Consider the following 16,754-nt stretch of genomic DNA (forward strand, 5'->3'; position numbering starts at 1 on the left):
GGACCACCAACTCAAATGGGTTTATTTGGATGTCAACTCTGAACATAGAATAAACCTTCTTGCATTGGACTTCTGATTAGCCTCCTGTTTTTTCTTCAGAGTGCTCTGGACTTTCTTTGGTTTTACTGGAAGAATTTTTTACTAAATATTGATCAACACCGCAGTCTATTTTTTCACCACAACAGTCACAGGGGAAATAGGCTGAGCAGGTGCTCTATACGTCCCTCTCCCCAGCAATGCTCTTCAGCCTCCTCCTTGGGGATCCCAAGGCATTCCCAGCCCAGATGAAATATGTAATTCCTCCAGCATGCTCTGGGTATACCCCAGGCCTTGGATCAGTCTAACGGGAGGGGCCCAGGAGGATCCTGATCAGATGCTCGAACCACCTAAACTGGCCCCTTTTGATGCAAAGGAGCGGCGACTCTATGCTGAGCTCCAACAAGATCTCTGAGCTCCTCAACCTATCTAAGGCTGAGCCATACCAAGCTCATGACCACAGGTGAGTGTTGGAATGTAGAATCCAAAAATAATCCTGTAATCGTGGGAGCTGTCCAGGGCAAACAGTTCCTGGAAGTGTCTCTCGAGGCAGTGGTCCCAGGGAAGTGTAAGTCGCAATGTACCTGATTTTTTTCCCAATCTTAGGTCACTTAAAGTCCAAAAGCAAGAAATGTATTAGCTAAAACCATTAGCAACCATCCACTGGAGACAATGAGGAAAAAATGGGAGGAAATGATGTTATATATTAGGCAGTCAAATCAGGGATGCAAAACATGCAAAACTAACCCCCAATCAAAAGCCCAACAATTGTTAATGATGATAATAATAAACGTATGGGTAAGAAGTAATGCACTCTTGAAGCAGTTGCTTTACAGACAACATCACTGTGCGCGTCTCCTTCTCTGATCTTTTTTTGGGTTTCTGAGCAACTGTTGGAAAAGAGAAATGAAAGACAGCTTCAGTACTTTGTCTGTTTCAAATGAAAACTTATTTTGAAGTGTTATTCTAATGTTAAAGTGCAAAGTGGGTAATATCACACTAATTAAAAACAAATCAATATTAAAAGTAACACTTTGAAAAAAGGCTATTAAAAGTTGTGTTTTGTGACATTTGGTTAAATAAGGCTGGGGAATTGGCAGTGTTTTGAAACTCTTGTGAATGGGTAGGATTTGTTCCAAAATTTAAAGCCATAAAGCTCAACTACTTATGCTACATGGACTCAGGCAGACAGTAGAAGGTACATATATCATTAACTACATCATCAACTATCATCATCAACTGTAATTTATATTTATTTGACAACCATTCATGCTCAAATTCACTCAAAATAAACCTGCATGTTGTTTGTCCCCATTCTTGCATGGTGATGTACAGCCCAACCAGCAAAATATGGGTTATTCAACCACCTGAGCCCAGCCCACAAACTGTATGTATTAAAGTAGCACAACTGTCAGGACTGAGGACTGAGACATGGATACACACAGACTGAGAGAGAGAGGATGGAAAGCTTTGGCGGGCCGTATGTGGCCTGCAGTCTGCCAGTCTACAATCACTACATTTTGTGGACAGTAAAATTTGGCGAGGCTGGCAGAGAATACCAGCAATGGTAATAGTAACTTCATGGGATGTTAAGTAGTTTCCTCATACAAGAAGCAAACATGGGCGATGGACAATAACTAGGGCTGTACCGAATAGTTCAAACCTTTATTCATAACGTTGACATTTGAATTCTAAATCAACATTTCACTAGCTGTATACACACCATCGATCCATTTTCTAACCACTTATCCTCTTGAGGGCTGCAGGGGGACTGGAGCCTATCCCAGCTGACATTGGGCGAGAGGCAGGGTACACTCTGGATAGGTTGCCAGTCACCAATTAACCTATCCCCAACCTGCATGTCTTTGGACTGTGGGAGGAAGCCAAGGTACCTGGAGAAAACCCACTCTGACATGGGGAGAACATGCAAACTCCGCACAGAGGGGCTCCCTCCTGGGATCGAACCAGGAACCTTCTTCCTGAAAGGCGATAGCGCTAACCACCACACCAACATGCCACCCCTGATTTAAACCAGTAAAAAAATAATAAAGCAGTTTCACATTTTAAAAAATCTGTGCTTTTTATTAGTTTTTCCCATGCTGACCAGAGGGTGTTGTCCATCTGCCATCTATCATCTGCCCGAATCCATGTGAAAACAGCATTATCAATGATCCAATTAGTGCAAAAATAAAGTGGTTGTTTGGTGCTACAGGGCAGGAAAAACCTTTTTCAAGTAATTCCTCAACAATGGCTTAGATAGGGGTGTTGGTTGCGTAGTGGATAATGCCGGCACCCCATGTATAGACGCGATGCCTCGCTGCAGCAGTTGCAGTTTCGACTCTGGCTTGCAACCCTTTGCTGCATGTCAACCCCCACTCTCTCTCTCACCCCATTTCACTCTGTCCTGTTCATTGAAGGCAAAAAGGCCCCAAAAAATATTTAAAAAACAAACAAACAATAACTTACATAGTCCAAGCTGCGCAGTTCAAACCATACTGTGAAAAATAGCCTGGCTGACAAGGTTCACACACTGTATCAGTTCTGCTGGTTCCTTAGAGAAACAGATAAAAGTGAGATTAATGAAACAGCACACCAATATCCAGAGAAAATCCACGATTTATCAGAATTCAATCATTGTCTTCATTGAGTGATTTTACATGCACATTAATATCCCAGTTATGATCATTGTGTATAACTCTGATTCCAAAAAAGTTGGGATTCTGTGTAAAATGTGATGTACAAAGCCAAGATATGTAATGTTCAAACTGATAAACTTTATTGTTTTTTGTGAAAACTCATTCTGAATTTGATACCTGCAACATATTCCAAAAAAGTTGGGACAGGAGCAACAAAAGACTGTGAAAGTTATGAAACACCTGTTGGAAACATTCCACAAGTAAACAGGTAAATTGGTGACAGGTGATAGTATCATGGCTGGATATGAAAGGGGCATCCTTGAAACACTGTTGTTCACACGCAAGGATGGTCATTTTGAGATAACGTGTGTGGGCAAACAGTCCAAGAGTTTAATTCTGCCAGTAGATGGTGCTATTGTTTTCATGTTTCATGTGTTTCAAGTCTTTCATGTTTAGTTTTGGTCACAGAGACAGTTGGTGCTTCTCAAAGTCAAGGATGGAAGGATACTACATTATGTCATCGAATCCTGGTGTAGAACTGTTCCAAAAACAAAGAAAACTATGGTTAAATGCAATAAGATGGAAGGACTGGACGAAGGGGATCATCCAAAATGCTCACATGTGCAGCGCACACTTGTATATATCATTTTAGGGAAAAAGTACTGACTGTTGTGGGGATGAATAACATTATGTGTATTGAGGGTTATCATTTCCACTTAATCAGAAATTGGGGAGGGATTAAGAGGAATACTGGATTTCTCTGTAACGCTAACTTTTAGCACATTAGCTTTTTCAGGGATGTCCCTGCTTAATACTAAAACATGGCCTCATAGTAAAAGAGTGCAGGTACTAGACTGTCCTGCCTGCAGTTCTGACCTGTCTCCCAGTGAACGTGTGGAACACTATGAAGCCCAAAATACGACGGAGACCCCAGACTGTTGAGCAATTGGAAGTTGTATATCAAGCGAGAATGGGGAAGAATTTTACTTGCAACACTTCAACAATTAGTCACTGAGTGTTGTTAAAAGAAAAAGTGATGTCACACAGTGGTAAACATGACCCTATCCTAACTTTTTGGAAGGTGTTACTGGGATTAAATTCAGAATGATTTATGAAAAAAACAATAAAGTTTATCAGTTTGAACATTAAATATTTTGTCTTTGGACTGTATTCAACTGATATAGGTCAAAAGACTTACAAATCATTGTATTATGTTTTTATTAAGGTTTAACACAATGTCCCATCTTTTTTGGAATTGGGGTTGTAGGTTTATAACACATCTTAGTACAGGAAATCAGTTTTGATTCTCCAAAACTTCTCAGAGTGACGGATTAAATGAATTATTTATTACACATAATTATTTATACACATATAACAATGTTTTCTGCATTTTTCTTCAACAAACCAACTGTCAGGAAAACTGAAACTCATCATTACAACTTCTACTCTACAGCAGAGTGTGGTAAAGCAGCAAAGTTACACTCAGTAAATTCAGAAATGTCAAGTCCTAATTTTGAGATATGAATAATATTAGTCCCAGGTTAACTTGTAGCACTGTTCCTAGAAGGTTTACTGATAAGCATAAGCCAAGGTCATCATATCCTGGTTCCAGAATGAAAGTCAGAGGGTCAGAATGTGACACCATTCTGACTGATAAACTGAAATGTCACTCTCGTCTTTTCAATTTCTGATGTGGTAAATGCAGCAGAGTCCAGGGACCAGATGTATAAACAATGCATACACACCAATACCATGCATGCACCTTTTTCCATACATTAGCTGGTATTTCTAAGGGACGAATGTGCTGTGAGATTGTGAGCATCTCACGTTGATATTCACTGATTGTATCACTATTTTGGCAGGCTAAACAGCGTTCTACAAATCAAAGGCACATTTATAAACTTCAATTTATTTATTTTTCATTCTTCACTTGAGCCATTATCTCTCTGTTAATGATTTCATTTGATCTTGGATTGTGGTGCAATTTGTTAAGGCAGTTTCAAAATGAGCACTATGAACAGATCACTGATGATCCTTCTGATGTTTAATAATTATAATGATTGACATTTTTCCGCAATGATAGTTTGCAGAGACATGAGATGAATTAGCGGTACAGACACTGAAAACAATATCCACAGCTGTGCCTAACGACAGCTGCTCTGACACCATTGTAGAACCCTTGCTGATGCAAACTGCACTTCTTGTTTGCTTTATTTCTCAGTGACGGGTCTAATGATGGGTGGAGGAGGCAGAAGTATCAGTATGCAAACGGGTGTTTAAGTGCGTTTCTACATCCATTTATGGCGAACTGTGGGTGTGGAAACAAGGCTTATTCACGTGCCCCCAGCTCCAAAATAACTGAGACTTATTGAACAGAATCAGGCATACGTGCAGCTTTATAAATTTGAAAAAAGCAATGTGTATTCATTTTTCTGACTTTGTATGAAAACATAGTTAAAGTCATGGATACACACACAGTTTTATGCATCTGGCCCCAGAGCACCAGAAACCAAACAGGCACAGATATAACAAATCTGCTGGATTTGGAGTCAAAGACGTACATGAACTGTTGCTGAGGCTCAGGACCTGGATACTGTTAACACCATGTAAACATGGAGCAGAATAAACAGGTTACAAAGCCAGGGTAGTGTTCATGTGAGGGCACTCATTGCCAGACTAGTCTGGTTTGAATTTTTCTTACCAGGTGTTTTTATCCTGTGACCGGATTCACAGGGTGTATGTTTTTGAGCCAAACTACAGCCTGTATCATCCCTCAATTCTTTGCAGTAGTAGCCCTCTAAAACACCACACACAGTGTCACTTGTTGCTGTGCACTGCTGTTTGGCAAAGAGACCTAAAGGCAACAGAAACACAGTCATTACATTACTGATACACATATATTCATACATTTTATTCAAGATTAAATAATATTTGAAATAATGTGATTATGTGCCACTTGGTTGGCTGTGACCAAAGAAAAATTGAATGAAATCCAATCCACACAGCCGCAGCAGGAGCTCTGATTAGCCAAACTCCTGACATAGGAGCCAGCCAATCAGAGCTCCTGTCGCTGCTCAGTGGGTTAGACTTACTTTTTAGGTGGCTTTTAGGTGCTAAGAAAAATCAATAACAAAATAAAAACTGTAAATGTTAAAGCAGGACATACAATAATTGTAAGATGGAATATGATGACACCTTAGTAAATGAGATAACAAAAACTTACACGTAAAAGACTGTAACTTTGTAGTTACATTATGACATTAAATTATTCACCATTAAGGAACAATTTATGGAAACAGAATGACACATCAGTAAATTTAATGACATATTATTTTTTACTTGGAGTTTCATAACACATTATTTAAATTCAGTCTTAATTAATTAATTTATAGGGTTTTTTTTATTTGACAATACTATATATTATATTTACAATTAAACATTGCATATTACGATTTATTGCAATATTTATTTGTTTTTTAATACTACACCATGGGAAAAATTTCATCATACACCTCTAGAGACTGTTAATCATGAGACATATTTCCGAGAACAATTTTCCAAAAACAAAGAGTTAACACGAACGGGCCTGTTTAGCTGTTCTGGGAAAAAGTATGTACATAGCATACATTTACTAGCTATATACATCTTAACTACTTAAAACAATTGTTCAACAAAGTCTAAAAATATTTAAAACATCATTCGCTGTGTTGAAAAAAGACTCTATGACACGGGGTCAATCGCAGCCTTGCAGGATATTTTATTGAAGACACAACTTACAACTTCAAATGCAGCAGCAATGAGACAACACAACAGAGCAGTTCACCAAACATTCTTATACTCCTCCTCAGATAAACATCATATCAACCTTTCCATGTGTGTGTATCTGTGGGTGTGATTTCTTGCCATTTCCAGCACTTGTGTTATTTTATCTTAACACCTGGCGTTCTACCACAGCTCGTTCTGCCCCGATGTCACACATTTATCTTAGATCACTCTGCTCTTGTCACACTGTCCCATTCAATGTTGTTCAGTCTAAGTAAACATGTTTTGCTTCACACAGTCACACACACTATTTATCTATCACTTCTGATCCTTCATTTATACTTTGTCACTGTTAGTTGATTTTCCAGTCTTTATCTGTGACTCTTTTCTCATAAATTTACAAGTTTAATCTCGTATATTATGACCCTTTTCTTGTGGATATGACATCATATTACTCATAGATTACTACTATAAAGCATTAACGTCTTTCCACCTCTGCATTTGAATTATATTGATTCAGGTATTAAAAAAATCAATTAAAATCCTAAAGAGGAAAATCCCACCTAAGTGCATCAGTTATTTTTCCCATTAAATCTTGTTTTATCACTTTTAAGCAAACATGCCGCAAACCAAGCAGCGCATTATCACATCATTTATTTTGTGTCAAACTACATTCATTACCAGGGCTGCAACTTAGAATTACTTTCATTATCAATACTCTGCTGATTAATTCATTGACTTAATTGATTACTTGTTCGATATATGCGGTGCCAGAATAAAATGAAAAATGCATCCATCGTGTTTCCCAGAGCCAAAGGTGATGTAGTCAAATTACTGTCATGAGGTTAGCAAATATTCACATTTGTGACTTCTTGACATTTCTTTAAAAAATGACCTAAATGGAGCACCCCAGTGGGTTTAAGGTTTTGGCTGTCAATTTAATCAAACCTTATCCAAACTACTGCATTCGTCCAAATCAAACTGAATTTGGAGGTTGTCAATGAGAATGACGAAAGACAGAAATGTTAATTCATTATGAACATACCCTGGTCACAGGACGTGCAGGGGAAACACTTTTTCAGGCCATTGGGTTGGTTCATATAAGTCCCATTCACACAGGGGACACACCGTGTGCCTGACTCTGTTGTGCAGTCTCTTTTAACAACTGTACCTGTTCAAGACAAAAACACACTGTCAACATCACATTATTAACAAGATATGATGGGAAGTAATAATTACAAAGACTGTGGGTTAAGTACCTAATGCAGTCAGTAACAATCTTGTTTCAGGTCTTTATGAGGCCAGTATATGAAAATGCTTACTTCACAGACTGCTGGAAGGCTGAATATTCACTTCTTATATTCCTACCTAACTATTCCTCTTCTAAAAGCTCTGTTGAACTACTGCTTAAAGATGCTCCCACTGACATCAGCTATTTAGTGGTTAAATACTTTTACATCCAGTCCAGTATCTACAAACAGTAACTATAAAACAATCCGACTGCATTTGGTTCAATTTTAGAGTGTTTTTTTTTTCTTTTCTTTTCTTTTTAACGCAGGAAGAAACCATATCATATCGCATGAATGTACTAAGAAAGAAGTCAGAGGGAAAGTTTGTTCCTTACAGTGTTTGCATTTTACTTAACTTTAACTGACTTTCAAATATCAGTTGCTGTGATTTCTTGCTTTAGTTTAGCTTCTTTTTCGATATAAACTACTCTATCAGACTTTATATTAAATAATTATAAGGCTAAATTCAGCCCAGCTGTCATTACTTAATGTATATCAGACTCCATTCACTAATCTACGACATCTTTTGCACGTCTGTCCATCCTGGAAGAGGGATCCCTCCCCAGTTGCTCTTCCTGAGGTTTCTACCATTTTTTTCCCCCGTTAAAGGGTTTTTTTTGGGAAGTTTTTCCTTATCCACTGTGAGGGTCCAAAGGACAGAGGGATGTTGTATGCTGTAAAGCCCTGTGAGGCAAATTGTGATTTGTGATATTGGGCTTTATAAATAAAATTGAAATTGAATTGAATTGAATATTCTGTGGATCTCAACATGAAGATTCACACTTATACTCTTTCACTGTATGTTTTATGTATGTCTAACATTTGAGTTGTTTCAGAATAAACCTATGTGTTTCTATTCAAATTATATTGTAAGCAACCATGCCTCATGGTATTACAGAGGTGTAGTGTAATACCATGAGGCAGTAAGTCATCAAGAGATATGAAGGTCCTGAGATCAAGCCTGTGCAACTCCCTTTTTGCAGAATTCATGATGAACTTAACAGGTTTGCTAGGTGGGTGTGTAATAACATGAATATGAATCAATCTACTGATCTGTATTTGCTAAGTTAGAAGTTGTAAACTTTAACTGCACTTAACTGGCTGCATCAGAAAACAGATCAAATGAATTAATACAGCTGCAGTGAACTGAGAAACTGTTAGAATGTAATGTACATTACAACTATTATTATTAGTATTTCCGTTATACCGAGTCCAAGTAACGTTACAACAGGACAGATGTAGAAAAGATAACAAGGCCCACAACTAGCTGCAAACTATATTTGTTGCCCAAGGTCGCTTATATAAACGATCTACGGCTCATACAGCTAACGTTAGAGAGTTTTAACTTACCTTCGTGACACATCGGACAACATCGTCCATCACTTGTTTTATATTCCTTTTCAAGACAGCACAGCCCTGGTGCCATGAAGACAGCCAAACACCCTTACAGACACAGAGGTTTCTTTGTTTAGTTCTCTGCGTTAGAAACATTTAGCTAGGCTAACGTTGGCATGAACCAGGAAAGGACATTTATCTAACGTTACTTTTAAGATACTTACCGAAGACAGCCAATATCGAAAGCATTATAACGCATGTTACTAACGTTTCATAACGTTAGTTTCATTAAATTTTGGAAACAACAGTATAGTTTTTGGAGAAAACAAAGGCAAACGACGTAAATTTAGCTAATATTATCTCTGGAATTCCCCCAAAAGAATATTATCGGTTTAGTATTAAAGCGCAACATGTGCGGTGATGCATGTAGCTCGGTCGAGAATATCTCTGGGTGCGTGTGCGAGATGGCTGCAGCGACGGAAGTCACAGAAACACACATCCTGTTAACGTTAGATCTGATGCGGCATGCGGGTTCATTAAAATGTTATCAAACTCATATAATAGTTTGTTCTCAGTCTCTGATTGTTTTAATCGTGACAGAGTAGCTTATTAAAATGCTTTACAGGCGATCTGTAGTTTATGCTCATGGTTCAACCTCCATTTGACATTGAATTCCCATGTAAATCAGCATCATGTCAGTTTGTTGCAACAGACCAGACATATCCCCTCAACTACATAAATGAATTGAAAACATCAGCCTAACGGTCAAACGCAGAGAAAAGAAATACAACACAACTGCTTTCATCACAGATCAGTCAGATATAGTCAGGGCTTCACATCTGTACAGATGTTAAATCAAGAATCCTCACATCCCACTGACCACAAGTCTCTGTGATGCTTAATACTTCAATAATGAAAACAGTCCAATGTTGATATACAATAGACTATGTATATTTTATGATGAATGTATTTCTTCTGACTGCTAAACGTCACCATCAGTCACACAACATGTGTTCTGTTAACAGAATAAACCTTGAATTCAGACAAATCAAATCAAACTCTCTCCCACTGAACTAAAATTAAGAGTTTATATTAAACGTCATATTGTTGAGTCAGCATCTAAACCAGTCAGCTGTTAGATCAGGTGAGGGCCAGGCGTTTCCCATCATGCCCTCAGTCTTGTAGTTGGTGGAGAGCAACTGCAGCACCTGGCTCTAAAAACTGCGGCTCCCTCGTTCTCGTGAGAATGTCACTGTCCACTTTTGCATGATGTCACTGATGAAGTTGGACACAAATCCAGCTGGCATGCATTGTGCGGCGATCGCTGGTGTTTGAATCTGAGCGGGCCTGGCTCATCTCAAACAAGCCACACCCATAGATCAAAGCCGTGGGGGGCTTCCAAAATTGCGGCATGACTAGTCCTAACTTCACTGTGCTCTCACCACCAAATTTTTATTTGAAGCATTTATTGGCTGTATATGAGAAAGTTAAGTTGGCGAAGATTATTGAAGTAGCTCGTCATTATTTTCCGGCTTGATTTTGAACTTACATCACACAAAGTCCGGTCAAAAAAGACTGAATGAAACTAGCAAGGAGGGAAAAAGTAGCATGCTCACTAGCCTCTACTACCATGACCACAACTACAGCAATGGAATAGAATACAACCTGCAAGTAATTTTCAATGAAGAGTTTACTCCTTTGCCTGTGACACCAAGTAAGCCCCCAGTCTCCAAGAAACTTGCATCATCTGGTGCATACTGACAGTGCTTTAAGTTCCAATGAAGCCATTCACTCTTTGGCTAATGTTATTAACTCCAGGAATTATACAAATGGGAAAACTATAGAAACTTTCCATAGTGAACTAAAAGTCAAGAATGAGAAGATTAACTGAATTGGAAAAAATAAGTGGAAAGGAATGAGAGATCTACCCTGATGAATTGTGTGTCTATCTTGGAACTATACAGATGACGGTAAAACCCTAGGCTCTGCGGTGTTCCATATGTGTGCAAAGGTGATTAGTATATGCCAGGCTTCCTGATGCCGTAGATGTTGCACATCAAGGGGGGAAACATTGCCAGGATGACCAGAGGCCCAGCTGCATCATTCTAAGGTTCATCTCCCGGAGGAACAGGGATCCAGTCTGGAAAGCACTTTTCTTCAGAGGGGCAGTGACCCCCAAACTGGGAGAGTGGCTCCGCCTCCGGCAGATTCCAGGAACAACATCTGAAGCCTAAGTCCAGAAGTGTGCAGTCCTAGGAACAGCTAAGATACTGTGCAGTACCCTCAAACCCAGGCCTCTGGAAGAGGACCCGAGCTTGAGTATGACACAGATAGTTATATATATCTATCTATATATATATATATATATATATACAGTACAGGCCAAAAGTTTGGACACACCTTCTCATTCAATGCGTTTTCTTTATTTTCATGACTATTTACATTGTAGATTCTCACTGAAGGCATCAAAACTATGAATGAACACATGTGGAGTTATGTACTTAACAAAAAAAGGTGAAATAACTGAAAACATGTTTTATATTCTAGTTTCTTCAAAATAGCCACCCTTTGCTCTAATTACTGCTTTGCACACTCTTGGCATTCTCTCCATGAGCTTCAAGAGGTAGTCACCTGAAATGGTTTTCCAACAGTCTTGAAGGAGTTCCCAGAGGTGTTTAGCACTTGTTGGCCCCTTTGCCTTCACTCTGCGGTCCAGCTCACCCCAAACCATCTGGATTGGGTTCAGGTCCGGTGACTGTGGAGGCCAGGTCATCTGCCGCAGCACTCCATCACTCTCCTTCTTGGTCAAATAGCCCTTACACAGCCTGGAGGTGTGTTTGGGGTCATTGTCCTGTTGAAAAATAAATGATCGTCCAACTAAACGCAAACCGGATGGGATGGCATGTCGCTGCAGGATGCTGTGGTAGCCATGCTGGTTCAGTGTGCCTTCAATTTTGAATAAATCCCCAACAGTGTCACCAGCAAAACACCCCCACACCATCACACCTCCTCCTCCATGCTTCACAGTGGGAACCAGGCACGTGGAATCCATCTGTTCACCTTTTCTGCGTCTCACAAAGACACGGCGGTTGGAACCAAAGATGTCAAATTTGGACTCATCAGACCAAAGCACAGATTTCCACTGGTCTAATGTCCATTCCTTGTGTTTCTTGGCCCAAACAAATCTCTTCTGCTTGTTGCCTCTCCTTAGCAGTGGTTTCCTAGCAGCTATTTGACCATGAAGGCCTGATTCGCGCAGTCTCCTCTTAACAGTTGTTCTAGAGATGGGTCTGCTGCTAGAACTCTGTGTGGCATTCATCTGGTCTCTGATCTGAGCTGCTGTTAACTTGCCATTTCTGAGGCTGGTGACTCGGATGAACTTATCCTCAGAAGCAGAGGTGACTCTTGGTCTTCCTTTCCTGGGTCGGTCCTCATGTGTGCCAGTTTCGTTGTAGCGCTTGATGGTTTTTGCGACTCCACTTGGGGACACATTTAAAGTTTTTGCAATTTTCCAGACTGACTGACCTTCATTTCTTAAAGTAATGATGGCCACTCGTTTTTCTTTAGTTAGCTGATTGGTTCTTGCCATAATATGAATTTTAACAGTTGTCCAATAGGGCTGTCGGCTGTGTATTAACCTGACTTCTGCACAACACAACTGATGGTCCCAACCCCATTGATAAAGCAAGAAATTCCACTAATTAACCCTGATAAGGCACACCTATGAAGTGGAAACCATTTCAGGTGACTACCTCTTGAAGCTCATGGAGAGAATGCCAAGAGTGTGCAAAGCAGTAATCAGAGCAAAGGGTGGCTATTTTGAAGAAACTAGAATATAAAACATGTTTTCAGTTATTTCACCTTTTTTTGTTAAGTATATAACTCCACATGTGTTCATTCATAGTTTTGATGCCTTCAGTGAGAATCTACAATGTAAATAGTCATGAAAATAAAGAAAACGCATTGAATGAGAAGGTGTGTCCAAACTTTTGGCCTGTACTGTATATATATATATATATATGTGTGTGTGTACTTTCCAAAATGAGAAGATTTATAGCCAACTGTTTACAAACTGGTTTACCTTAGTTATGCTTAGTTGTGGCACTGCACTGATGCTGTTCTCGGTGCATTGACTCGAGTTCAGTCTAAATCAAAGTTTGATGTGACTTAATCGAAAACGTACATCTGTTTGCTACTGTTGTATCAGTCTGTTAGTGTTATCTATTGTTTCACTCAACGCTAGGGGGTTGTAAAATAATATTAAATGGAAAGCTTTATTTCTTTTTGCTAAGCAGTTTAAGTCAGTTTTCTTTGTGCAAGAATCTCACTCAATCTCAAATGATGCCAATTACTGGAAATCTCAATGGGGTGACAATATATGGCTCTGTTATGGCACAGAATGCTCAGCTGGAGTAGAGACGTTGAAGAACAAGTTTAACAGAGATGTCTTGCTGACAGAATGTGATACAGCTGGCCACTTTATTTGCCAGAAGACAGAGTAGTTGTGCACACATCCAATCCTGTTTTTGGTCAGGTGCTGGATAATAGGGGTCCATGCAGAAAGGAGAAGAAAATCTGCACACTGAATTAGAGCTCCCAGTTTACTTTATTGACTAAAATACAACGTTTTGACCCAAATGGTCTTCCTCAGGCAACTTCAAAAAAGTAGAAGCTATTTACAGCAACTATAATGGTTCCTTTTAACTAATGGGTGGTACTTTCCAGAGATTTAATTTGTCAAGAGACATCAGACAGGGTCGCCCCGTCTCTCCATACCTCTTCCTGTTAGTGGCTCAACTTTTAGCAGACCATATTAAATCTAGTGCTGTGAAGGGTATCTCTTATATTGGCAGAGAACTAGTCATCACTCAACTGGTGGATGACACCACACTTTTCTTAAAATATGTGTTGTGTTCAATAAATATGAACTTATGGTGATTAAGGAGTGCTCTAAATCATTCCTTTATAATATTCTGATAAATATACAAAGTGCTGTACTTGGATATAATAATTACTAAGCATCAACAAAGGAGAACTTCCTTAAATGTAAATCCTATTATACAAAAAACTCAAAGAAAATTAAACCAATGACCCTGAAGAGATCTCTCATTAAGAGGGAGAGTATTGATTACAACAGCAGAGGGACTCTCTCAAGCTTTGCCTTTGTATCCAGATAACAAGCTTATATAAAATGCTCTTCAATTTCATATGGAAAAATAGGACACATCACTTGAAGAAATCTGTTCTCATGAATGCTTATGAAAATGGTGGGCTAAATTGTTTGGATTTTCATACTCTTCGTAATACACCTAAGATAAACTGACAGTTTAAAAAAACCCTACCTCAATCTGGAACATTATACCTCTCCATATACTATCAAAGCTGGGTTGTTTAAATTTATTTTGGTTGGTAACTATGATATTGATAAAATCCTGTTTAAATGTCTGCTTTTTATCACCGGGCCTTCTTATCATGGGCTCTTACACAATATATAAAAACACAACTTTTCACTTCATATTAATGATATAGGCTATGGAGTAACAACGATATTCTGTATAAACATAAATCCCACTTTATAGAATACTGGTTTATATTGTGCATGTCACTCTGTTATTTAATAAGGACAGTCATCAGAATTTAATATCCCTGTATCACCGGGGGATTATGCTAAAGTCTTTGGTCCAATACCCTCTCGAGTCTGTATGCTGTGTAAATCTCAACCAGGGGTTAATATCCAACAATTGTCCTTGTTATCTCCATCAGACACTCCAATAGGCAAAATTTGTTTTTCCAGTAAGAACAACAGATTGACAAGAACTCTGTTCCAATGGGATATTATTACTTTTCCATATGTGATCTCATACTGGGTTAAATTTGTGGATGATATGGACTGGAAGAAAGTCTGGCTTCTACCTAATCAATACTTAATCACTAATAAAGTTAAAGAAATTTGTTTTAAACTAATTCATAAATTCTATCCTGTTAATGACTATGTTAAAAAAGATTTAAGAGAGACATTGATGTGAACTGTAGTTTCTGCTTTGAATGTACCCTAACTGTTGCATTTATTTTGGCATTGCCCTCTGTGAAGTACTTTTGGCTTAACGTGTGTGATTTTATTAATAAAAATATTGATGTAGGTTTTGTCTTGCCTTGGAGGAATGTGTTGTTTGGTCTCCTGAAAAGTAACACATATGAGAAAAGAACCTTACACGACATACATGATTATTTCTATAATTCCATATTCATAAATGTAAATTCATGTGTGGAAAACTATGATTTATTGCTTTTAACAATGAGTTAAAGCAATATATTCTTTCAGACATTCTGGGTATCTGTCAATCATTTTTTTTATGTGGCCAATTAGAGGCTCACGATCTCCTTATCAGTCATCAGTCCAACTTATTCAGCCAATCACTTGGGCAGTGGGAGCAGTCAACGTTTTAACAAGGTAGCTATGCTAGCACTAGCTAGCCTGCTTATTATCTCCCCAATCATAACAGAATATGGTAACATTAACCACTGCTCATTTAAGAAGGACCACCGCAAGGAAGAGTGCTCTTTGTTTAAATCATCTGACAATTATCGGACAATTAATCATAGTCATTTGTTTGTGGCTGCCAGCATAAGCTAGCACAGCTAGCACACTAGCTAAGTTAGCTGAAAAGTCTGTTTCAAAATGTTGAATAAAAACGTTGCCGTCTGCTGGAACTTTGTCTCAGGTTAAAGCTAGAATGGATGGTCCAGAGGGACAAGTCTGACTGTACAGAGGGTAGTGGCACGAAACCCCCCAGAAAAAAAAGACAAAGTCCATTGCACCACATCCAGGAGTATTTTTTGTTTGTTTGTTTAGTTTTTTAAATCAGTTGTATTTAACAAAATTGCCTATTTTGACAGTAACAATATGCACATTGCAAAAACAAGCCAGGAAAAAGAAACTGAAGGCACATTGAAGGCACATTTGTAACAGTACAAACTATTTAAGAATCACGGCCCATTTACATTCAGCCACAAATCATAGATGGAAAACAAGTGTCTCTTTTTTATCCAGTCCAAAGTCCAAAGATCATTCCAAGAGAACTGTTCCTTCACAACAGCTTGGATCACATCTCACTTACATACTTTACAGTTAATACATGCCAGTACATTTTTAATAGCCAATTTTATGTAATTTTCAAAACTTTGTAAAACACAGTTAAGAGGGGGTTTTGGTTTGTAAATTTACACTCATGTATAGGTAAGAAAAAGAATAATTGGTAGATTTATGCTATATGCCAAATTTCCTGTCATAGGCAAATAATCTGAAAATACCATATTCATGAAATAATGCAAACTCTTTGCACACTGTGTCAAAACATTTGGAAACACCTCTCCATAATTTTCCAGAGTACTGACAGTGCCAGAACAGACGGGGCACAGTTTCTGGATGAGTTGAACAAAAAGAATAATTTATATCAATATCATTCTTAAAAGTCTTCAAAAAATCCTGCTTTGCAGGATAAAACTATAATTCCTTTGGAATTATACACAAAGGAATTATTTTTACAGGATGGAGAGATATACATTTTCCCACAGTGTAAACAAGCCTCGATATGCCTTTGGCTTTCAATGAGAGGACACATCCCTTGAAGGAAAGATCTCTCTGTAACCAAAGATTAAATTCATTTTCTGCTTTTACTCTGAACAAAAATATAAA

At 38.4% G+C, this 16,754-nt stretch overlaps 1 protein-coding gene across 1 annotated transcript in view; it reads right to left on the reverse strand.

Moving 5' to 3' along the window:
- Nucleotides 1-220: 220 nt before the first annotated feature.
- LOC117257869 (uncharacterized) overlaps nucleotides 221-16,754 on the reverse strand; it is a 38,003-nt gene continuing 21,469 nt past the window's right edge. The window contains exons 8-13 of the mRNA XM_078170422.1: nucleotides 9,283-9,336; nucleotides 9,074-9,166; nucleotides 7,480-7,605; nucleotides 5,374-5,526; nucleotides 2,503-2,587; nucleotides 221-926 (exon numbers count right to left, since the gene is read on the reverse strand). Coding sequence (XP_078026548.1) covers nucleotides 779-926; nucleotides 2,503-2,587; nucleotides 5,374-5,526; nucleotides 7,480-7,605; nucleotides 9,074-9,166; nucleotides 9,283-9,336 — 659 coding nt within the window. The 3' untranslated portion in view covers nucleotides 221-778. The remainder of the gene's footprint in view (nucleotides 927-2,502; nucleotides 2,588-5,373; nucleotides 5,527-7,479; nucleotides 7,606-9,073; nucleotides 9,167-9,282; nucleotides 9,337-16,754) is intronic.

This window comes from Epinephelus lanceolatus, chromosome 8, assembly GCF_041903045.1.
Source record: "Epinephelus lanceolatus isolate andai-2023 chromosome 8, ASM4190304v1, whole genome shotgun sequence".
Lineage (NCBI taxonomy): Eukaryota > Metazoa > Chordata > Actinopteri > Perciformes > Serranidae > Epinephelus > Epinephelus lanceolatus.